The sequence below is a fragment of the Theobroma cacao genome, chromosome 3 (genome assembly GCF_053813885.1).
Source record: "Theobroma cacao isolate CCN51 chromosome 3, ASM5381388v1, whole genome shotgun sequence".
NCBI lineage: Eukaryota > Viridiplantae > Streptophyta > Magnoliopsida > Malvales > Malvaceae > Theobroma > Theobroma cacao.
This window is the reverse complement of record NC_142641.1, coordinates 39,234,183-39,258,359: the sequence shown is the minus strand read 5'-3', so window position 1 is coordinate 39,258,359 and position 24,177 is coordinate 39,234,183. Positions and strand designations below refer to the sequence as shown.

Below are 24,177 nucleotides of genomic sequence, written 5' to 3'. Positions count from 1 at the left end.
TAACCAAAAGTGAACAGAGAAGAATCAAAATATCTTTTCCTACCTAAACCAACCCATCCTTTCACAATTGTCTTGGAGCAAATCATTTCGTTTATGATTGATTTCAATAAGTGATTTTAAGTTGTTGTGAAATTCGAACTGCTACTTTGCCTAAGATTAAAACAAAAATGATGAATCAGAGATTTGGTAGATCATCCGTTGGATGTTCATCCAATTCATCTTATTGCAAATTATGTGAACTAGTGAATTTGTGGCATTGCAAGGAAAAAAGGCTAAAAGAAAAAACAAAAGAGAAGCACCAAATTCCCCACTTAGATGTCAAGGACCACAAAACTCAAAATTTCACCAAAAACTAAAGTGCGAATTGAAAATGATATATCATAATCATTGCAAGTTTTTCAATATTATCTAACCAGACGAAAGGATAAACATTAATAGGCTCAAAATTTGTTGGGGTTGCCTAAGGGAATCAATGATTAGAATATCTTATATATCTTCAACCGCTCCAACTCAATCAAAATTAATGCATGTGGGAGAGGAAACTAGTTGTATTTTGGTCCTTCAGATAAATGATGCATGTGAAGTTCATGTGCCTAAAATGAACCAGATCTGGCAATTAAAACTTGCCCAAATGCTGATCTGTAAGCCTCTCCCTCTAACAATGCATAAAAGGAAAGTGATGCTTCCGTTCTATCCTTTACTGCCTTGTAAACATCTTTGTAAACAATATGCACTGAATCATCAGTAAATGAATTTAGATGGCCTTTTGTGACCAATAACAACTACCCTTCCAACCCGGGATCTTAAAATTTCTTTCACTTAAAGCAAAGTTGACAACTTTAATTTCCTGGCTTCATACCTTTCTACTCTGCTCATTTATTGAACTCCATACATTTATCTCTTTTTTTTGGTTATTATTCTTGTTTTACTCTTTTAATGTCAATAAATCTTGGCACGTATCCGAGTTCCAAGTTATTTGTTCATATTTTCTGCTTCATTCGAGTAAGGGTAGTTTCAAAAGAGCAAAACACTTGCGGATTTGACGTAAAATGTAATGTAGATCATGATTGCGTGGAGATGCTGATACTTGAACTCGTTGGTTTTCTGTCAAATAAAAATTTCTAAATTACTAGAAAAGGAGAACTCGATTAGTCTGATCTTCAATCTTAAAATACCAAATCGTCACGGAAATTGAACCCAATGTCGTCGTACTATCATCTCAACTACATTGAATATTCCACATAACGTTTTTAGAGAGTATAAAGCGCTGGTCGCGGGCAAATTACTCGAGGATTATCAATGGAAAGATCAACCATAAGGGGACCCCTGGAATATTAGTGGCCAAGAACCTAACTAACCAAAAGGCAAAAGCTTAGCTTGGACTTTTAAAACTCAAAGAGGAAAAGGATCAATCCATAGCTCAGCAGTGGATCAGGATTGCTCACTTACCAACCCTCATAAGTCAGCAAAGTAGGTCCCAACAACAAAAGAGAAACAACAAACCAAAGCAAACCAAATGTAAGCCCATCAACATTCGCGTATCGACCCCCCTTTCCTCTCTCTTCTCTCCAAATTCAGCAAGCAACAAAACGAAATTCCTTGCCAAATCTACTCTCACTTTTATCCTTCACTGTCCCCTCTTCTCTTTCTTTTCTTTTGTTTTTTTCCGGGCTAAGGAAAAATAAGAATATTGATTCCTTTTTTGTCAATGGAGGGAAAAATAGAAATAGTATTCGTTTTATGAAAAGAAACGTGATTATGTTGAAGTTTCCTTCGTCCATTCATTTCCGGGAGTATTACAGCTATTGGCTTGTTTTTTTTTTGTCTGATGGAGACATCGGTGTTCTTTTTCTCTGATTTAGCCCAAAAGAATCCAGAGCACATTTAATGAACGTGGCAATAATTGTAAATACTCTTAACTCTACGTACGTTAATGGCCTCTTTTTCTGTCTCGCTATTTATATAATCTCTCCTCTGTCTATTCCTGCAGGTTTAGTAACAGATCTGTTTCTTCGCGGGAATTCTTTTTCTCTCCGTTATCAACAATAAAGTGCGAGAACGAGAGATTTTTCAGTTTTTTGTCTCTTTATTAGTTCGATGAGAACCACAGCTCTTCGAAAATGAACGTGAAGATGATGATGAATATAGAGATAATGCTGAGTTTACTGCTTTCTCTTGCTTTCGCTCCATGGTGCATTTACTCGCAGGAGCAACTCCTGGTTGGTATGACTCTGGTTCGAAACGCCATCGCGTACGGCGCCGGTAAGCTTTTCAATTCTCATTTAAGCTTTTACTCGGAGGGGTTTTTTTTTTTTTTAAGTTTTTTTGTTTTGTAGTAGTAAATGTTTTATTTTTTGAATTTTCAATTTTGGCAGTTTGTCTGGATGGAAGTTTGCCCGCGTATCATCTGCACAGAGGATTCGGCGCTGGAGCAAACAACTGGATTTTACAGTTTGAGGTAATTACTAGTTAATTACTGATTTTATTAGAATTTATTTTTTATTTTTTAAAATAAGATCATAGGAGTAATAAGATGATTTACCCGGTGGCTAGCCAAAATCCAAAAACCAAAATGTTTTGGTGGGAAACGGTATAATGATTGGATGCATTGGAATTCAAAACGACATCGGTTGGCACTTTTTCTGAAACATAGGGTCTCGTGCATTTTCACTGTTTTTTTTTCTGAACGTGGACCACGGACCACCTGCGTGAAGTGGTGATGTGGTAGTCTATTATAGGTCAACTTTGTCAGTGAAATCATTCCATTGGCGACTTTCAAAATAAACTAAAAAAGGGATACAGCCGGGCTACTACTAGTGTTATTTTCACTGCCCTTACGATCTGCCTAGTATAATTCAGAAGGTGTATTAATTGCATGCAATGGGTAAAGTTTTACTAAAAAAAAATGATTACCACATTGCATGTCAGACTACTTAGCAATCATATGTTATAACTAAAAAAATACTAGTCATATGTTATTATCTTAATTTTAAGTTCTTGATTGTTTATTGCTTAGATTTCATGAACAGTCATAACATTCAGGTCATAATAGTCAAAATTATGAAATTATAACGATAAGATAGGATCTTGTCATTTCACATGCTAACGTGATCGAACCTTTTGTGTTCATGATGATTTAAATGTTTCATTTTTGAAATACTGGAGTCAGTGAAGTTCGCATCTAACAATAAAAATCAAGTCTTTCATGTTGTAATTTCAAGCAATTTCTAGATAAACAAGTGAAAAAAAGAAAAGAAAAGAAAGAAGCATAGTAAAATAGCTGTTTTATGGGTCCCATAAACGAATTAAAGTTACATACAAAAGAAGAATAAAGAGTCTATTCAAGCGGCCCAAGCGTCGAAACTAAGGAAAGATCCTCATTGGCCTTTGTAAATGATCACAAGACTAATGGAATGGTCGCCCGGTCAGTGTCGTTATGTCAGTGGGGTCCCATATACTTGAGGTTGTTAATTATGATTCTTAAATTTTCATTCCATTTATATGATCATCTTTTAACAGGGTGGTGGGTGGTGTAATGATATACCATCATGCCTGGAGAGAGCAAATACGCGCCGTGGATCGACTCGTTACATGAACAAGTTCGAAGTCTTCTCTGGCATCTTAAGCGACAACGACTCCCTCAATCCAGGTTCATTTCACATCTTACTCCATTTTACTGCCCAGATTGGTTAAATCTGGGTCTATTTAAGCCCCAAACTTTACATTGCACAGTTACTGTGTAGGGGGAAAAATTTTCAACTCTGCAAGATTTAAATTTACAAGAGTTCGGTCAGAGTCCGAAATAAATGTGAAATGGATGGTTTTGGAATATCACCATCCCTAAGCTCGATGGAAATTAACGAGAAAATTATGATTGATTAATGGGATTTTAACTTTATGTTCTTGGTATTCTGTCCTACTCGTGTAGATGTATCAAAGAAAACAGACAGAGTAAAGGTACATTATTAGTTGGTTCTGTTGGTATTCCACTGGTCAATATCCATGCAGCAAACAACTTCATCATTAATTTCGCCGGATATTATTTTACTCGACCAACCACTATTGTTTAGTACAGGAAATCTTGTAAGTATTAATCCTTTTGTTTGAAAAGGGGCAATCCTGTAGACGTGTCCATGTTCCTTGCTATCGTTGTGGTCGCCTTCACGTGATTAATAGGTCACGGCTAAGCAGCAGCTGATGCTCCATGCTTTTTTTAAGTTCTGGATCCCGGCACCATTAGCTTCTCTGCCAGGCTTTATTTCATTCGTTTCTAAGCTTGTTGTCTTGGGGCGTTGCAAATTACATATATAACCTTGCTTGTTTGCCCCATTCGAGGACTATTTCTTGTCCTAAATTGTGACCAAGTATCAATTCGATGGGTACAAAGAAGGCAGACTGATTTCTCTTGGTTTGGTTACGTTTTGGAATCTTGCTTCTTTTTCATGATCCTTTTGACATCATACTATCACCTCATATGTTGATAAAATGTCATTCCAACAGTTAGATTATTGTGAAAAATGGGAAAAGCGGCGGCTGTTCCTTGCCTGAAGTAGACATGTCCTTAGCTGGAGTTGGTAAGCAAAGGAGGGAAGTCACATGCATCCCCTAGCTCTGTGTCGCCAGAAAGAATAACTTTCCTAGTTGACTAGTTCCCTTGAAAAGGAATGTAGGGGTTCTACAAGAATATGCTGCATCAACATAAAACATGATTTGAAGCCAAACCGAATTTCTAAATAGTATTATGAGATTATAAATTTGTGCATATGTTCACAGGAAGGCAAAAATTTATGTGGATTAAATGGTTACTCTCTTTGATGATTTAGAGTCGTGTTTGTGTATCTTTAAAGAACATAACAATGGGGTAAAACCTCTACTATTTAAAGATATGATTGGAGTAACTAGTAAGGGAAGGTGAGATCTTAAGAACTTTGGACTGAACCAAATCTTCCTATTTATGCTTTTGACACCCCGAGAATAAACTTGTAATTAATTAGGGGAATTGCTTTCTACTTTCTTTCTCTAATTTGGACAGTCAAGTTTAGTTTCCTTGACTGATGAAGGGTTAGAGAATTCAATGATGGTCTGAATAAGGAGGTGGAATTGTTACTTGATCACAAAAATTTGTTTTGCAAATTAAGCAACAATCAACGCCCTTTTTCTGATCATAAATATGGTCTGCTCTCTTTTGGGTGAGCATATTATTTCGAGGATTTTCAAAAATCATGGATTGAAGAATGCTTTTGGTGGGTTGATCGAATGAATCGTTGAAGAGAGAATTTATTTCGTATCACTATGATGAGGAAAAATGTATTTAGAGATTCCTTCTCCTTACAAGATAATGTCATTTCTTTTCTTTATCATTGGAGTAATCATGAAATTCTCATTACAATCAGATTTTTACAACTGGAACCGTGTGAAGCTGAGATATTGTGATGGAGCCTCATTTTCAGGAGATAGCAAGTTTGACAACGGGGTAACTTCTTATCTTTGCCTTTTGCCATGCAGTGTACTTTTTCTTTTTAAATCATATTTTTCACTATATGATCTGAAACTCAAAATGCCATTTAAGATGCACGAATGGTGAAGTCCTTGTAGCAACTATGGCACTGAAAGGTACAATCTGGAAGGAAGACTCCTTCACATTAAGGGGTTGTTATAACTTATAAGCTGTATACTGGGAAAGACCATGAACTGGCTCTTTTACTGATTTCTTTCCATGTGTATGCTTCTGAAATGAACAGACGTCATTGCTTTATTTCAGAGGGCAGAAAATTTGGGAAGCGATTATCCGTGACCTTTTACCTAAAGGGTTGGCAAGTGCACGCAAGGTATGTTCACATTTAGTAGAAATTTGCATATTTCACTTCCTATGTATAAGTTGTGTATTTTGTCATCGTCATATATACATGTGTATTTCTTCTAAGAAGACGATCTTCTAATTGAAATGTGATCTGCATTCGTCAGTTGTAATATTTTTATGTGAACTTGAGCAATACTTCATATCATTGGCTCTTTCTTTGCTCTAGGCATTGCTTTCAGGTTGCTCTGCCGGGGGTCTAGCAACCTTTCTGCACTGTGACAACTTCACAAAGATTTTACCAAGCAATGCCAGTGTGAAATGTTTAAGTGATGCTGGATTTTTTCTGGATGAGTAAGTTTCATTGTCCTCTGCAGTCACAATCTTCTATTTCCCAATGTTGCATCCTTAATTTGGTGTTCATTTTGCAGACAAGACATAAGTTTGAATTACACTATGAGGTCCTTCTATCATGATCTAGTTGCTCTACAGGTACTTATTTTATCCATGACTTAAATTGTGATTGTCCAATGTAATAAAATGATTTAAACTTTTGGTTATTTGCTTGTATCTTAATCTCTGGCGATATGTAAACTAGGAAACTGTATATGTAATGCTGTATATTCTGCATTGGACAAACAGGAGAATTTATAAGTACACCTTAAAATTGACATTAGTCATTGTATTAAGGTTAATGTGTTGCAATAATATCATTTCAATAATCTTCAAATCAAATTGATTAAAAAGGGAGAACGGAAAAAGGGTAACATGCAAGTTGGCAAGAAACTATCCCACTCTGGAGCCCCAAATTTCAAATTGTCAATTTGAATTCAATTGCCTCAGCATTGAATGGCTCAACATTTTCTGCATATATTACATTAATTATAAACTTACTGATACACGATCTAGCTGTAACTTGACGGAAGTACTTCAGAAATTGTGAATGATTAAAGTGAATATTTATCTAAGAATGTAAAAGTAGTTATAGTGTTGTTTGAATATAAAACTCTATTGACATAAAGGAAATGTAAATGACAGGGGATAGAGGAAAATCTAAATCCAAATTGCACAATGTCGATCAACAACCAAAAGCTGGTATAATCTCTGCGATGCTCCTATCGACCCAAGAATGACTTCCTTTTGCTTACAGCTATGGTATTTAACTTCTTTTTCTGTAGTGTTTCTTTCCCCAGTATGCTTTGAAATATATCACAACGCCGTATTTTATCTTGAACTCAGCTTATGATGTATTCCAGGTAGATTTCCTTGCTTTAATTGTTTATAAATTCAATATTATTCACTCTGTAGTTCAAGTGAATGTTCTGGCATAGTATGACCATAATTTTAATCATTTTGTTTCTCCCCAACAGTTTCATCATAGTCTGGTTCCACCTTCTGCTGATTTGCATGGACGTTGGAATCGTTGCAAGCTTAATCCAGCAGCATGCAATGCAAGTCAGATCAATGTATTGCAAGGTTGGTCTTTGGTGCCCTCATATCTGCTGATTAGTTGGTTATCTCTTTTAGATTATTTTCATGTGGTCAGTTCCTATATATGCTAAAGATTTTTTTGTAACGAATGTGTTTTGGGTGGAGGAATGTGAGCTATGATTTCTCATAATCAATTGATGCTAGAATCCAAATCTTTTTCCAGGTTTGAGGCAGGATATGCTTACAGCTCTTTACTCATTCTACAAAAATTCAAGTAGAGGGGGGATGTTTATAAATTCATGCTTTGCTCATTGCCAAAGTGAGTCACAGGACACATGGTTTGCTGTTGATTCTCCAAGAATACACAATAAGGTAACTACCTAAGCCAGTCTTCTCAGCCACTCTAAAATCCAGGTTTTTGAGCTGGCTTTCATTCCTATGCTGCTTTAGTAACAAGAACCCTTTTTTGGGTGAACACCAGGACTAAGTATTGAACCCGCTAGTAAATCATACTTTATTCTAATTACAGTCTGAGCATTGCATATGTTCTCAGCTGTAAAATATGAACTAGTTTTGGTAAAAGAGATGTTTAGAAACTTGAAACTTGATGATATATATATGTATCTATTTACCTCTTTTCGTTCATGAGGAAACCTGAAAATGTCATTACAGACTATTGCAGAAGCAGTTGGTGATTGGTACTTTAGCAGAAGAGTAACAAAAGAGATTGATTGCCCGTATCCTTGTGATACCACTTGCCACAACCTAATACCGTCGCCTCAGGTAACGTCCTTAATTATGGCTACCAGTATTTCTGACACAGCCATTTGATTAAAAAACATTCTTGTTGCTATTGAAATGTATTTGCAGGGTTTAAGATAGATGATTCTTTTGTAATGACAAATTCTTCTTGTTCGCCAACGCGTTGAAGCTGGTCCGCAGGTAACCTTTTAACAAGAGAGGGGATGCTGAAAGGAAGTATAGATAGTCATAGGTTAAATATATTTTAAAACGCCATTACACCAGAATCAATTATAGATGATTTTTCCCAATTCATCAAAAGAATCAATAAGAAGTCCAATTGATTTACATTCATTTTTTAACAAATTTATAGAGAAAATATTAGCCTTTTGATCAGGATGCTGAGAAGAAATAGCAGGATAGCAGAACCGTAGAAAGATCCGAGTTTTTTCGAAAAGTTTTGAATAGAGGTCGTAATTTGTAAATCAAAAGACTGTATTCACAATAAATATTCTTTTTTTATTTTGCATTATACTTTGTCTAAAACTAAATAGATACCCGTGCGTTACAGCAGGACAAATTTTATTTATTACAATTTCAGTTTTTTTTTTTAAATATAAATATTTTTATATATTTTAGGATAATTTTATTTTTAGAATAAAAACAATCTTCTATCTTTTTTTTTACTACTCTCTTCTTCACCCTCTTCCTCCACTGTCAACCAAGGGCCTGGGGCAACGGGGATAGGACCAAATCTAGCCCTCCCAACTTCGCGGTGGAGTTTGGAGCTAGGTTAGCTCCGGCCACCGCCAATCTAGTGAGGGGGCATCCTCGGCTTTCCCTATCTTATCTCCTTGCCAGGTCAGATCCGACCAAAGGACTGGTCCAACGGCGTCGGCGTGAAACCCTCCTCTCTCCCCGGTTCTCTCTATATCCTTAAAAAATTTGAAACATCAGAAATGTCCTCAAAAATGGAAAGGAGAAAACCTCGACGTACGATGCCCTTCAATTTTAAAAAATCCATAAGGATCAATCCAGGAAATGATCATAATATTCTTGATAAATTTAAAAATACTTTCTGTATTTTTTTTTGACTTGTCAGCCAGCATGTAGCTCATTTTATATACTTAATAGAAATATCTATGAAACAAGCTGGGAGGACATATTCGCTACATTACATATCGGTAAGATTTCTGACCTGGCATTGTCAGTTAAAACTTAAAATAGTTGGGAATATTAAGCTTTTAAACAACTCCTCAATGGAGATTCAACGCAACAGCAAAGCTAACACAGGTAGGGCCGTATCGGAAACTCACACTTTCACCAATCGCCTTTAACAAAGGTGGCGAAATTTTCCTTCAAGCCAGGAATCCAAATGGGCCCATACGCCATCTTCTCTGCCCGGAATAGATTAAATTTTATGATGTTTCTGACGGAAGATTTGCTGTGTTCAAAACTGGTTTCAATCTGGAAGTTATTTATCCTGTTTTTATATTCAATAATATGGAAGGGAGAAGCATTGAGTTTGGAACATCTTCTTTCAATGAGAGGAATTTTAAGTCAAAAAACAGCCAGCTGAATATGACTGGATGCCTCACCCTATCTCGGTTCTTTATGGTCATTTTTTCCTTAATAAATTTCACTGTCTTTTTCTTCAAATTAATTTCTCATTTACGCATGGAATTACTGCTAAAAATTTTTAAATTTATGCAAATGATCTACCTGTAATCATTTCGATTGATACAGAACAATGATTACTCCAAAAGGTACAGAAAAAATTGCTTTAACATAATGAAATTTTAACGGTCACTTTGACAAAGAACTCAAAAGGGGCCATAAAAATATCCATTTCGATATGCATTGGAGTTAGATGACATTTCCTTACAATACAAGGACAAAACCGGTAATTTCACTACAGCCTAGCCCCCACGCTACCCTAAACACATCCAATCAAAACTCACCCACAAACAACGCTCTCCGCATAAACAGGTGGCGCGCTGTTCCCTGTAACGGCTCTCCTCCACCGCCCCAGCTACTAGAATTCCCAAAACACCCCTGTCTTAACCCCCATCACAAGAAAAATTGAAAAAAGAGCATGCAAAACCCGTTATTTAAAAGGCTGAGCTGGGCCAATTCCACATTGACATTATTATCTCCAACATTTGACACTCTTCCTTCTCTACTAATAATTGGACCCAAAAGAAAGCTCAGGAAGAATAATTTTAGGAAAAGAAGCAAAAAGGAGTGGAGTCATCATCTAAACGGAAGCGGAACTCGCAGTGGTACATATAGGGCGATGCCTTGCTCTTTAATAGAGACTAGCAATAGTTCTTGTGGTGGTGGTGGCGGAGGTGAACAGAATGGCCGTCTTCGTAATTTCAAACTGAACGAGTCCACTTTCTTAGCATCTTTGATGCCGAAGAAGGAGATTGCCGCCGATCGCTTCGTTGAAGCTCATCCTCATTACGACGGCCGTGGCGCCCTCATCGCAATCTTTGGTACCACTTTTGACTTTTTATTGACCAAAAAAAAAGAAAAAAACTCTCTGGAAATGAAAAGAGAAGGAAACAAGATTTTGATTCTTGAAATTGTTTTGGTCATTCGATTAAAATTCCTGTTTTTTCAGATTCTGGTGTTGACCCGGCTGCCGCTGGCTTGCAACTGACTTCAGATGGGAAGCCAAAGATCTTAGATGTTATTGACTGGTACTTACTACTTAGCTTGTTGTACTATCTGCCTGCTATATCGGTTCTTTTCTTTTTTATTATTATTTTTAACTTACTTGAGAGTTTATTTATTTTTTAGCACTGGGAGTGGAGATGTTGATACCTCAAAAGTGGTGAAGGCTGATGGAGAAGGTCGAATTCGCGGAGCTTCAGGTTGTATTACTGTGAAATATTTGATTGACCTATGATCATGGAAGTGTGCATGGCATTTCTTGTTTAAAATGGTAGAAACAGTCAAGGTTTTTTCATGTTCCTTAAGGCTGCTTCAAATTCTAGATTGTAGTGATAGCTAAAACTTTACCTGTAGTGAATGTTGAGTAATAAGTTATTCCTGCATTCTGTCTTTCAACTGATTAACTGAGACCATTTTAATGTAGTTCTTGGACATTTCCATTCGCTCTATACCTTTTGTGCTGTTAAGAAAATGTGTGAATCTTTAAATGCATGGGCATTGTAGATTAGCCGCTAGCAGTTATGTGGGAGTATTTAGCTTCTTGATAATGTTCTGTGTTGTTCTCTTTTTGTATATACCCCATGTAGCTGGATCATCATCATCTATTTTAATTCTGAGTTGACTTCTATTTTTCTAATCCCATGTTCTGAATTTTGTTAAAAAACGAAATGTAGGGGCTTCATTGGTTGTCAATTCTTCATGGAAAAATCCTTCTGGCGAGTGGCATGTAGGCTATAAATTAATTTATGAGCTCTTTACGGACACATTGACTTCACGTCTAAAGGCAAGAATTGTTTTTCTGTTTAATTCATCAGAATTTTTACTTTTGATATATTAACCCACGATAAATTAATTGATGACCACTAGTTTCTCATCATTTCCTTCATTATTCACGTTGCAGGAAGAAAGAAAGAAAATATGGGACGAAAAAAATCAGGAGGAGATTGCAAAGGCTGTAATGCATCTTGATGAATTTGATCAGGTTGTTGAAAATTGTACTTGGTAACCTCTTGTTATCTGCTTGCTGTATGATCATAGACATAGATTTTCATATGTCAAATCCATATTTCTTTGAAGTTTTAATGAATATAATATAATTGCCTGCAGATTGTCAAATTATGTTTTATACATAGTTTTGTATCCATTGTGTGAAAGTGAAACTAGTTCTTCAATTTTTTTTATGCATCTCTTGTGGTGCAACAGTGCTGTGTAGCTAATGCCTTAATGATATTTTACTCATTTGGCAAGATTAATCTTCTATCTAATTTTCACGTGCTAAGAAGGGTATTATGTGATTGAAATATATTCAGCATGTTGAGATGCACAGACTCTTTCTTTAGCTAACTACAAAAAGATTACGTAGTTGCTTCATATACTCTTATCATTCTTTTAGCTGATAAGTGGCATTTATTATATGTTTTCTTTAGTGTCCTTTGTTCATCAATTATGCATATGCTTCAAAATCTAATGTTGTTTCCTTCTGTGATAAAAATGATTCTCTATGATAAATGAAAAGTCTGTGCATCTGATGGTTTCTGTGTTGCTGATAGTGTTTTACTGGTTGACTATCTCATATCCTCATACTTGAGCAGCATGCATTTTATTACTATTACTCTGTATAATGTGTTATTATATCCATGTGTATAGAAACATACGAAGGTGGAGGATCCAAAATTGAAAAGGGCCCGTGAAGACCTCCAGAACAGAATTGACATATTACGAAAGCAGGCTGAAGTAAGTGTCAAGGATTTTATTAAATTACTTTTCTTTACCCAAATTTATATTGCTCTGAGCATTTCTTGTATTCATGTGCCAGGGCTATGATGACAAAGGACCTGTTATAGATGCTGTTGTATGGCATGATGGAGAAGTATGGAGGGTTGCTCTTGACACTCAGAGTCTTGAGGATGGTCCTAATTGTGGGAAATTGGCTGACTTTGTGCCCTTAACTAATTACAGGTTTGCATCTTTGTGATTTATCTTATCACCCGGTTGGATAAATCTTTCTTTGGTAGACGTTTATACAGAGGGAACGAAATAACTTTTCATTGACGGAAGAATGTTAATACTAATGTAGTACCAAGTAAAACTTGGATTTGAGTGCTTGGCTTGTGGCACTATATTTGTATATTCTGTCATATTGTTAAGCGTTTTTTTAAAAATTTAAGTGTCCCTCCTTGATTTTCTGCTCTGGAGTTTCGAAAATGAACTTAATATAATTGCTAGCAAACTCTGTTGAAACCATCCTTGCAGGATTGAACGGAAATATGGCGTGTTTAGCAAATTAGATGCTTGTACATTTGTTGTTAATGTGTATTATGAGGGAAATATCTTAAGTATTGTTACAGATAGCTCTCCTCATGGTACTCATGTTGCTGGTATTGCTACTGCTTTTCACCCACAGGTACTGCCGTTTAAGCTTAATTAATCTTTTTGCGGCATTTTTCTCTTCACATTTGAATGAAAATCTTCTCACTTGCATGATGGTTAACAGGAGCCCTTGTTAAATGGTGTTGCACCTGGAGCACAGTTAATTTCATGTAAAATTGGAGACTCGCGCTTAGGGTCAATGGAGACAGGAACTGGATTGACGCGGGCACTGATAGCTGCCGTGGAGGTGGTGAAATTGCATTTTTTTTTCTGATGATTTATTTACTTCTGTGTTTTTATGGTCCTTAGGCATTTTTTGTCATATGTAACTGCTTGTTTACTTATAACCTTCTGGGATATATCCAGTCTTTGTTCAATATGAACACATATTCATATATCTTTTTGATGTATTCATGCATTTAGTGTAGATGGTTACTCATCATAGCATGTTGTCTCAGGTACTGCAAATGATATAGGGGTGTCTCTTTGTGTGACAGTTTGTCATATCACCGATAATAATATGTTGCTTTTTAATCAAAACCATTTGGCTTTTTTACCTCCTTTTCCTTTGACAGCATAAATGTGATCTAATCAACATGAGCTATGGAGAAGCTACATTATTACCAGACTATGGGCGCTTTGTTGATCTTGTTAATGAAGTAACAACTCTGAACCTTCCCTTATAGGCGTATTTGTATAGTGTATTTTACCTCTGTAATTTTTCCTCTCTCTCTAATATGCTTTGGCTGTCATCTTTGGATTTATTTTAGGTGGTGAATAAACATCGTTTGATATTTGTGAGTAGTGCTGGCAATAGTGGGCCGGCATTGAGCACGGTTGGTGCTCCAGGTGGTACCTCTTCAAGCATTATAGGAGTTGGTGCATATGTGTCTCCTGCAATGGCTGCAGGTGCTCATTCTGTGGTTGAACCTCCAGCTGAAGGGCTTGAGTACACTTGGTTAGTTAACTTCAATTCTTATGTGGTTGGTCTTGAAACATGAAGTCCATTCTTGTCCCTATTTGCATCTAACTTGTTGGAATGGATGCAGGTCCAGCCGAGGACCGACAGCTGATGGAGATCTTGGAGTTTGTATAAGTGCTCCTGGAGGGGCTGTTGCCCCCGTTCCTACTTGGACCCTTCAAGGGCGCATGCTCATGAATGGAACATCAATGGCATCTCCATCTGCTTGTGGGGGAATTGCATTGCTTATTAGTGCTATGAAGGTCTTTCTATGAGTTATTCGAGTTTTTTAGTTTTTGCTTGTTTCTTTTCCCTCCTGATGTGGTGCTATTCTGTGTACATCTAAAGGAAGAGTATTTAATGTTGCTTGCAGGCTGAGGGAATTTCTGTTAGCCCATATAGTGTAAGGAAAGCTCTTGAGAATACGTCTGTTCCTTTAGGTGTGCTGCCAGAAGATAAGCTAACCACTGGACAAGGGCTTATGCAAGTTGACAAGTTAGAAATTTTGCCCTTAGCTTTGCTTCTTTATAAGTTGAATTTTCATAGTTTTGAAATTCATCTTGACCCTTATGTTTGGCAGTGCATATGAATATATACGGAACTCTCGAGATTTTTCATGTGTTTGGTATCAAATAACGATCAATCAATCTGGAAAATCAAGTAAGTTTAGGTTGATATGCAGACAAATACTATCCAGTGTTCCATGTGTTTGGTACTATTATGCTTGTGCGCTCAGCAAATTTGTGAATGTCATCAAATATTAGTGGCATGCGTCAACCTATGAAAAAAGAATACACAAGTGCCAAGAGCAACTAATGATATCATGTTTATATGTTTTATCTAACTTTGTGAAGATTTACATTGATATTGGAGTCAGATTTTTGCTAATTTTTACCTAATATTTGGTTTTTCATGAGCATTCATTCTGTCAATACTCAAGCAATTAATTCACAATTGAGGCTGCTTGGAGACTTAAGTATTCTCAGTGGAGTCTGGTTTATTTTTGATATGGAGCTTAACTGTAGCTCATGATGTATTTCACTTACAGCTCCTGCATCACGAGGTATCTACCTAAGAGAGGCCACTGCTAGCCAACAATCTACTGAGGTGGGCTTATTGAAAGACTTGATTAATTTTTAATTGATGGGTATTTTTCTGAAAATTCTTAAAATCAGTATCATCTGTTCTTTGCTGTTCATTTGTGTTATACATTATACTGATCAACTGGCATGCAAGGTATTTTATGTTGTACTCCCTCCATCAAGTGTTCAATTTCCAAAAGTCAAGAATTTAATTATTTACTTTCTCATCTCATTGTTCATTTCAGATTCAAAATAAAGAAATAGTTGTGAAGATAGTTTTTCCCCTTCAACTACATGTTTTTCAGCTTATCCTTGAGTTTTACAGATGCTAAAGTTACATGTTAAATAGTGGGCAGTGCAAGTTGAACCAAAATTTCATGAAGATGCAAGTAAGTTGGAAGAATTGGTTCCTTTTGAGGAGTGTATTGAGCTACATTCTAGTGATAATACAGTTGTGAGAGCTCCTGAGTATCTTCTCCTCACTCACAATGGGCGTAGCTTCAAGTTAGTTGACACTACTTCACTGTTTATATAATGTGCTTAATCTAATCATTATTTGTGGTCTGCTCATCAATTCTTTTCTTTTCTTAAACTTCTAGTATGGACTTAAAATTTAATTATTTTTTATCCTCTTTTTGCTGGTAAAGTAGACTAATCCATTATCATATTTTCCAAATTAAGTTTGTGATACTGGAAGATTGATTGTGTGAGAATGGTGAATTCTTTTCTCTTCTTCTCAGCATAGTTGTTGATCCTACCAAACTTAATGATGGTCTGCACTATTATGAAGTCTATGGAATTGATTGCAAAGCCCCATCGCGTGGTCCTCTTTTCAGAATCCCAATTACTATAACAAAGCCCAAGGTTGTAATGAATCGGCCACCACTAATTTCATTCTCAAGGATGTCATTCCTTCCAGGTATTTTTGGCACAGAATTGGATGCCAATTTATTTCTTCTGCACCTTTTATGCATTAAAGAATCTTATTATAGTATGATTTTTCCATGAGTTGAATGATTTTTTTCTTTGTGATGTCCTGTTTAAATAGGCCATATAGAACGAAGGTATATAGAGGTACCACTTGGTGCTAGTTGGGTTGAGGCAACCATGCGGACATCAGGGTTTGATACTTCAAGACGATTTTTTGTTGACACTGTCCAGGTATCGCATGCTGTGAGAATTCATACCAGATTGACCTAAGCCTTGCTTGACATGTTTGCAACATGCAGATTTGTCCATTGCGAAGGCCTATCAAGTGGGAGAGTGTTGTAACATTTTCTTCTCCCACTGCCAAAAGCTTCGCCTTTCCTGTTGTAGGTGGTCAAACAATGGAACTAGCAATAGCTCAGTTTTGGTCAAGTGGCATGGGAAGTAATGAGGCAACTATTGTAGATTTTGAGGTAAATTTCTGTCGAAAAATCTGGAAAGTTCAATTTTGAATTTTCCAGCCATTGTACAATTCTCTGACTGATTTTCCTTTTTGTCAATTATTGCTATAATTTCTTGATTAGGGATTATCTGTTGCTCTAGAATATTTTGTTGAATTGGCATGTGGATGATCTATTTTTCTTTTTCAGAGTTTTTGAGTTTCTGCTTTCTTCTTCTGATGTGTCTCCCCTCCCTGAGGGTGTGCTCAAGGAGACTTCATCCTGAATAAGTTTTATTTTTAATTTTGGCATGTGATAACCTTACCGAGTAGGTATTTGTTATATATTAACTGTTTCATGTTCTGTGAGTTGTAATATCTTGATGAATTGAAGGTGGGGATACTCTTTTAAGTGTTAATAAAATTGTGTCATGATTTCTTGCATTAAAAAGCCTTACATGTGGATTTTTATAAATTATTTAGATCGTCTTTCATGGAATTGGGGTCAACAAAACAGAAGTAGTCCTTGACGGAAGTGAAGCACCCATCAGAATTGAGGCTGAAGCACTATTGGCGTCAGAAAAACTTGCCCCCACTGCTGTTTTAAACAAGGTAGAGTGGGCTATCCTATACAGTGTGATTTGGGTCTTTTATGCTTTCTCTTTCTTTAGTTTACTTGTTGCTTTCCTTCTGGTGTGCTTGCTCAGACTTTAATAAAGCATCTTTCTTAAAATCCTCTGAATCGTTATGTTAATGAGCAGATAAGAGTTCCATATCGACCTACAGAGGCAAAACTTTGTACTCTTCCGACCAATCGTGACAAATTACCATCAGGGAAACAAATACTAGCACTGACATTAACGTACGTTTTGTCTTCAGTTGCTCATACAAAATTGCCCTTGGTATATGCAATCATTCATTTAAATGCATCTGTATGTGATTTTTTCTTCTTTGCTTCTATAGCTACAAGTTTAAATTGGAAGATGGAGCAGAAGTAAAACCTCATATTCCTTTGCTCAACAATCGCATATATGACACTAAATTTGAGTCCCAATTTTACATGATTTCTGACACAAACAAGGTACATTTTTATTGCTACTGTCAATTACTTTTGAAAGAACAATAGATACAAATTTGTGGTTTTGGTGAATTAGATTTGAACTGAGACAGTTATCCTTTATTTCATATGAAGTAGAATCTACATTTTTTATGTACAGTGCCTTAGACATAGGTGAAAGTTTATATGTTACCATACACAACAGGATTTTTAATGAGCATCTACTTTCTTCTTGTGCTACAATTATGCTGACCTGACAAAATCCCTTTTCTCTCATCCATTGTAGCGTGTATATGCAATGGGTGATTGTTATCCTAAGTCTTCAAAACTTCCAAAGGGCGAATACATTCTCCAACTGTATTTGAGGTACATTCCATTTTACTAAACTTTCCACGTATTGCAGACTTAATTTTGCTTCCTGAATGAGGGATATTGGATGCTGGTGGGACTCTCTCCTCCACTGTCCCTAAATGACAACTCCTCCCTAGGCTCTCTGTTATGGTTTTATCTAATTGAAGAAATTCCTGAATGGCATGACTTGTCTTGTAACTTGGAAATTGTCCTTTCTTAAATTCCAAAACTCTTTGGTTTTTGGAGGGTAAGGAAACAAGTTTTACGTAGGATAGCTGCCAAAGAGGAAAATTCATTCTATCAAGCTTTTCTAACAAGATGCTTAACGCTAGTTTGCTTGCACTTACTGTGACTTATCATGTTCCAGGCATGACAATGTGCAGTACTTGGAAAAAATGAAGCAATTAGTTCTATTTATAGAAAGGAATTTGGAGGAAAAGGTAAACATGGTGTCCTTAATTTTCTTTTTTATTCATATTTCATAAATGTCTCTTATAAATAAAGCACTTTGTAATGCTGCATCTAAATTATGAGGTATGTACGCAGAAAATGGTTTAGATATTGTCTTTCATGCCTTGTCATTTTGATATTGGAGAAGGGTATACTAAAAAATGTGTCGTCAAAAAATTGTTTTGAACTAGTGACGTTTTCTTTAGTTATTGTCATCTTCCATGGCTGTTTGGAAATGGTTTTTGTGGTATGCTAATCAATGTCCCCATGGTTATTTTGAAACCAGGATATTGCTCGATTGAACTTTTTCTCTGAACCAGATGGCCCTGTGATGGGAAATGGTACCTTTAAATCCTCTGTTTTGGTTCCAGGGTATGTTTAATTTCAAAGATTTATAATTCATGCAGACCCACAGCAACTCTATCCACATGTTGTTTTCTTATTTGTAGTATGTAATTAACTTGAAGCATTATTTGCCAGGAAAAAGGAAGCATTTTATTTAAGTCCTCCAAACAAAGATAAGCTTCCAAAGGTATTACATTTATTGATGTCTCTTTTACTTTAGTAATAGCATGGAAGATGTATAATCACACTTCGATTCTTCCTGTAGAATTCTTCACAAGGATCTGTCTTGCTGGGAGCAATATCACATGGGAAGCTATCATATGCCAGCCAGGAAGAGAGAAAAAATCCAAAAAAGAATCCCGTATCTTATCAGATCTCTTATGTGATACCACCCAATAAGGTTGGGATATTTTTGCCTTTACTGTTTGAGTATTCATCAATTTCTATTGCATCCTGTATGGTACATTTCAGGAAGAGCCTAAAACAATTCTTCTGTTAAGTGATGCACCTCTGAGCTTTCCTTTCATGTTTTACTTTCTTGTTTTTTCTGTCATGGCTAATTGCATTTTTGCTGACAGACTGATGAGGACAAGGGCAAAAGTTCTTCTTCAACTTGCACTAAAACTGTAGCTGAACGTTTAGAAGAAGAGGTACTTGAGCAACTGTATATGTTAAACTTGGTATCTCTTGATTGATTGGTTGCAAGTTGTATCTCGTCATTGTTTTTGTTTTTGTTGTTATCAAACTGTAGTAATTTCTTATAGAACCTATTTAAACTTAAAAGAATTTTTTGTCGGAAACCCATATTTTTTTATTACTTCTGGTGTTTAATGCTTTAAATAGTTTATTTTATTTATTTATCTATTTATTTGTTAAGGTTCAAGATTTTTACTATTTTACAGTATCAATTAAGATAACAGAAACAAATTTCATCAAGATTAATTAGCTTTTTCATAATTCAGTGCAAGAAATTCTATAATCTAGAATGTGTTACCTAAGTCTGTTATCATACTTGCATCTTTATGGTCATAGAACTATTGTCATGTGAAAATGTCCATTTAAGGTTCCAAGGAGAAGCTGCAGGTATGTAAATTTTCAATTTTAATGGGAACTTAAACCTGCCAATTAGTAGCAGGTTTTGTAATGTGAAGGAAGTACATCAATGATATTCTTTCTTACTACTACAGAAATGAGATTTATTCATTTGTTTGTTTGTGTCGATTGGAGTAGGCAATGATATTGATAAGGCTGTGTTCTTAATAGTTAAAAGTGTTAAGTCTGACATGTATCCTGATGCTGTAGTGTGAAACTAGCAGTGTCATTAGAGTTACAATCGAGGTGCATTATGTATATTGCTTGACAGCTTTTGGAATCTGGTCACTATTTTTGTTTGAGTCCTTCCATTTTCTATGGGACCCTGTTACTTCTTAGTGAATCCTCTGTTTCCAGCCTTGGATGCATTGGGTTTTTGCATTGTTGCCTCTGGGGGGGCTGACCAAGGCAAGGCAACAATAAGTTGCCTTGATTGGAACTTGTAAAATATTGTCTTTGTAGTGTTATATTTCTTTTTGACCGCGGTGGCATGATTCTGTATTGCATTTGTAAGAAATTACATTAGCTGTATGGGCCACTGTAATGACCACGTGTTTTATTTTTCTTTTTTCCCCCTGAATGAAAAGTATATTTACATGTTCCATTGTGATGACTTCTCTCATATCTCTATCTTCCTTCGGATGAGGCCTTATTTTTTAGCCTTCTAAAATATTTGTTTTCTCTGGTGTTAATATATGGAATAATGCTGGATCCACTCTTCAATTAGGTTCGAGATGCAAAAATAAAGGTTTTTGGAAGCCTGAAGCAAGATACTGATGAAGATCGGTTAGAATGGAAAATTTTAGCTCAATCTCTCAAGGTTAGAACTCTCTCTCCACCTTTTTTTAGTTTGTATATCGTATCCAATGAGTTGAAGAAAGATGTAGCTGTTTGTGAGGAATCATCCTCTCTCTCCCTAACCATTATTTGAAGAGTTAGTTTTCTCAAACTTGGTGGGTAAGTGTGTACCACAATCCAAGTCTAGCATAACCAGGTTGAATGTTCTGTTTTTCTCTTTTCAAAACAGTGGTATGCTTGTGGCAATATATACTAGTTATTTGTAGAAAATGATTTGCAGCACCTAAGTTTACTAGCTCATTCAGTACAAACTGAATATTTCATATAACCCTCTAAACAGCTCAAACATGGCGGAGAAAGTCTTGTGCCCTCCAGCGTTAGACACACTGATTCTTCAATGGAAGAAGTGTGCTATTGTAGCTTGTTGTGTTGAATTGTGTTTAACTTGGTATATATTTTCTGAAACTAGATGAAAACCCTCTTATTTTTTCTGTTCAATATGACATCTAGGTCTAGAGGTGCATGTTGCTATCCCACTATTCTTACTGTAAGAAACAGATAGTACTTCTTTTTAGATTTTGTAACTTCTTGTTTTAGGCTGTCATTAGTGCTTTGTATCAATTTTAATATGTATTATGTGTTCCTTGGCAGTCTGAATACCCTAAATACACTCCACTGCTTGTGAAGATATTGGAAAGTTTGCTTTCCCAGAGCAATATTGGGGACAAAATCCACCATTATGAAGAGGTGAGTTTTATGAAAAGCAGATTTTGGTATGAAAAAACGTCAATGGCTCTCTTGAGTCTGCTTGGGAAAGTGTCTTGTTAAGGTTTCTCCTTCTTTGTTTTGAGTTATGCTTTGCTGCCACGTAATTATTCCTCAATTGCATAGTTTTTGTGTCCTAAGGTGGCTATGAGATTTGTGTGAACCTCAATTGCATGATTTATGCTTTCTGTTTCTAAAGATTTATAGAAGATTTAATTTTGGTTTTACTTTGTTCTGGAATAAATATGAAAGCAATTTGAACTAGCTTTAGATATGTAATACAATAAATCACGTCAGTTGCTTTAAATTAGATTTTAACTAAATTTGCAATGGACTCTAAAAAATGATGTATTGCATACTTTAAATAGTTTCTTTTTTTGTTAGATTTGTATTGCGTGGAAAGAATTTCCCTCTTAAAGTTGTTAGGCTCCATATTCTTTAATTTATTTTTTTATTTAAGCAGAGTAATGTTTTAAGTTTATTCTTAGGCCCACAAAGGCCTAAAATTTTTTAACCCTCTCTTGGTTCTAGTGGGGGCTTTGTTGTTCTCAAAGACTTAGACCTTGCATGGACTTCTTCTGATGTTATAAGTTGTAGCTAAGAAGGAGGTTGAAGTTTGTGTTTAGCAAAACATACCAGCCAGAGTATATTAATTCCAGCTAAAAGTTTACAGATTTAGAACATCAAACAACATAAGTAGCAGCTATGAGACTAATAATCTGGGTCGTGAGTTCAACTTAACAATACTCCAACTGAAAGGGGAAGATCTAACACCGATAATTGTCACTAATATAATGGAACTTTGCAGGTTATAAATGCAGCAAATGAGGTGGTTGATAGTATAGACAGAGACGAACTGGCAAAATTCTTTTCACTTATGAGTGATCCAGAAGATGAGGAGGCAGAGGTGCGAATTCAAATTGCCAATTGTCCTTCCCCTGTGCTTTCTGTCATTTTGCCCTAACCCTGGGAATTGAGCAAAGAATATTATCACAATTAAAGTTGCTAAACATGTCGTTTTGTTAATTTTTATTTTTCAAGATTTCTGATGGTCTCCAATGTGTTTCCATGCTGCTATCTCATCTCTTTATGTTTTATGCTTTTTTCTTGCTTAGTTTGTTGTTCCCTCAAATGCATAAGGTTTCCTCCTTTCCTTTTTTTTTTTTCTTCAGAAAAATAAGAAGAAGATGGAGACAACTCGTGATCAATTAGCAGAGGCACTGTACCAAAAAGGACTGGCACTGGCTGAGATTGAATCTGTAAAGGTAGTGACTGGTACATGTATCACCTGTTTATGTTCTACTTCCATAAATATCTTAAAAGTTATATGTAATCAAAGATTTACTACTGCCATAAATCCTCCCCCAATCATCCCATGTTAGTCTACGACAAATTCTTTTCTTGTAATTCATCTTTTTATAGCTTTTTCATTTTCTGAGATTATTGGATTCTTTTATTAAAAAATGGGTTGATATCTGCAAATATATGATATTTATACCAACAAACTCAGTTATGGTAGTTTATCATCTTCATTAGAATTTAAAGTTATTGCCATCACCATCATAGGGCGAGAAAGCTTCAGCCTTGGTTACTGAAGGCACCAAAGACGTGGATCAAGCTGGTGACGAAGGGATAGATATCCAGTCAGACTTATTTGAGGAAAACTTCAAAGAACTGAATAAATGGGTAGACCTGAAGTCCTCTAAGTATGGCACACTCTCTGTACTACGTGAGAGACGCTCTGGAAGGCTTGGAACTGCTCTAAAGGTATTTTATCTCATGATAATCCAAGCAGCACATTCTAGTTATTTATGATTTTTGAAAAAGAAGTAGCACTGTCTAGTTACTGTTATCTGCTTTTATTTGGTTCTTGTTTGTGGATTTACTGTTTATTTCAAATTTTGGGAGGGCGATTTGAGCATGGATATTGAAATAAACCCCCTCCCCTCTACTTTTTTTTTTTACCCTCATATCTTCTTTCAACAAAAGCCACTAAACCACCAGCAAGGGAAAGAAAAAATGGAAGGGAAACGAATAAGGAGTCTGAGAAACCTGAATTGTTGAAATTTTAAGTGACTGATGCTTTATGGCATTAGTCGGCCTGCAGAAAAATTTTATGAAGCATATTTGAGTTAAGAAAAGTATGGAATGATTTTCTAATCCCTTGATTTTTTCTTTGCACTTGCTAGTATCAACGGCCTTGGGCCGTTGATAAGGTTTTATTTTCACATTTAGTGCGTTAGTTGATTGTAAATGTGGTAATTTCCTTTATGTTGGACGGAGATATTTCTTTAAATGAAAATGTAAAACAAGTGCCCTCAGGGCACTCATTCGCAAGACCTTTTCTTGAATTTTAAAATCTGCTGTCGCAGGTACTAAATGACATGATTCAGGATGATGGAGAGCCTCCCAAGAAGAAATTCTATGAATTGAAGCTCACTTTGCTTGATGATATTGGATGGAGCCATTTGTCAACATATGAAGGACAATGGATGCATGTGCGCTTCCCTACAAGCTTGCCTCTCTTTTAAGGTTGCTCAAATTTATGAGACCAGGTGTATTCTGATAGGGGAACCTGGTTAGGTGCCAGTTCCAGTTTGACAAAAGATTGAACATTGTAAGGATGGTTTGTTTTTTTAGATAAATCATTGTGAGGATGGTTTCCATGATAATAAAATACAATTCTCTTGTCAAATTCTTGTTTGTGAGAAACTGATGTTATCTTGTGATCCACTGGGCCGCCCACTACACTAGAAAATATGTAGCTGCAACATGACGTCTGCTTCTAGAATACTCGGCAACAGGATTAGAGTGAGATGTTTTTCCGTTTTAACTTTTTCTTGTCGCCCAGGGTGTTGTGGTCACTGGCAGACCGGGAAATTACACAAAGAA

The 24,177-nt window shown here is 36.0% G+C and overlaps 2 protein-coding genes across 2 annotated transcripts; both read left to right on the top strand.

Moving 5' to 3' along the window:
* The first annotated feature begins 1,524 nt into the window (after window positions 1–1,524).
* LOC18605577 (pectin acetylesterase 9-like) lies at window positions 1,525–8,335 on the top strand. Its single transcript, XM_018117507.2, has 14 exons — window positions 1,525–1,905; window positions 1,991–2,262; window positions 2,376–2,458; window positions 3,520–3,649; window positions 5,394–5,473; window positions 5,742–5,828; window positions 6,027–6,151; window positions 6,229–6,289; window positions 6,836–6,892; window positions 6,976–7,053; window positions 7,168–7,273; window positions 7,452–7,600; window positions 7,901–8,011; window positions 8,099–8,335. Exons 2-14 carry the CDS (start codon window positions 2,121–2,123, stop codon window positions 8,108–8,110), a joined length of 1,221 nt encoding a protein of 406 aa, XP_017972996.2. The 5' UTR covers window positions 1,525–1,905; window positions 1,991–2,120; the 3' UTR covers window positions 8,111–8,335.
* A 1,632-nt stretch (window positions 8,336–9,967) lies between these two features.
* Window positions 9,968–23,980, top strand: TPP2 (tripeptidyl peptidase ii). Its single transcript, XM_018117382.2, has 34 exons — window positions 9,968–10,467; window positions 10,596–10,674; window positions 10,775–10,848; window positions 11,323–11,432; window positions 11,550–11,630; window positions 12,296–12,382; window positions 12,465–12,607; window positions 12,902–13,052; window positions 13,143–13,265; window positions 13,594–13,677; window positions 13,789–13,976; window positions 14,068–14,242; window positions 14,353–14,474; window positions 14,560–14,639; window positions 15,028–15,086; window positions 15,411–15,565; window positions 15,802–15,980; window positions 16,110–16,222; window positions 16,291–16,461; window positions 16,911–17,039; window positions 17,189–17,289; window positions 17,391–17,508; window positions 17,771–17,850; window positions 18,203–18,275; window positions 18,572–18,657; window positions 18,766–18,817; window positions 18,896–19,030; window positions 19,209–19,280; window positions 20,450–20,542; window positions 21,172–21,267; window positions 22,094–22,192; window positions 22,458–22,550; window positions 22,852–23,052; window positions 23,658–23,980. The coding sequence occupies exons 1-34, from the start codon at window positions 10,065–10,067 to the stop codon at window positions 23,814–23,816; spliced, it is 4,164 nt and encodes a 1,387-aa protein (XP_017972871.2). The 5' UTR covers window positions 9,968–10,064; the 3' UTR covers window positions 23,817–23,980.
* The last annotated feature ends 197 nt before the right edge of the window (window positions 23,981–24,177 follow it).

Bases quoted from the DNA above. Each gene is read 5' to 3' on its own strand.
- LOC18605577 (XM_018117507.2), top strand. From the start codon at position 2,121: ATGAACGTGAAGATGATGATGAATATAGAGATAATGCTGAGTTTACTG. The intron at 5,829-6,026 runs GTATGTTCACAT...TCTTTGCTCTAG, and splicing joins GGTTGGCAAGTGCACGCAAG to GCATTGCTTTCAGGTTGCTC. The intron at 7,601-7,900 runs GTAACTACCTAA...ATGTCATTACAG, and splicing joins CTCCAAGAATACACAATAAG to ACTATTGCAGAAGCAGTTGG.
- TPP2 (XM_018117382.2), top strand. From the start codon at position 10,065: ATGCAAAACCCGTTATTTAAAAGGCTGAGCTGGGCCAATTCCACATTG. The intron at 11,433-11,549 runs GCAAGAATTGTT...TTCACGTTGCAG, and splicing joins CATTGACTTCACGTCTAAAG to GAAGAAAGAAAGAAAATATG. The intron at 16,462-16,910 runs GTAAATTTCTGT...TAAATTATTTAG, and splicing joins CAACTATTGTAGATTTTGAG to ATCGTCTTTCATGGAATTGG.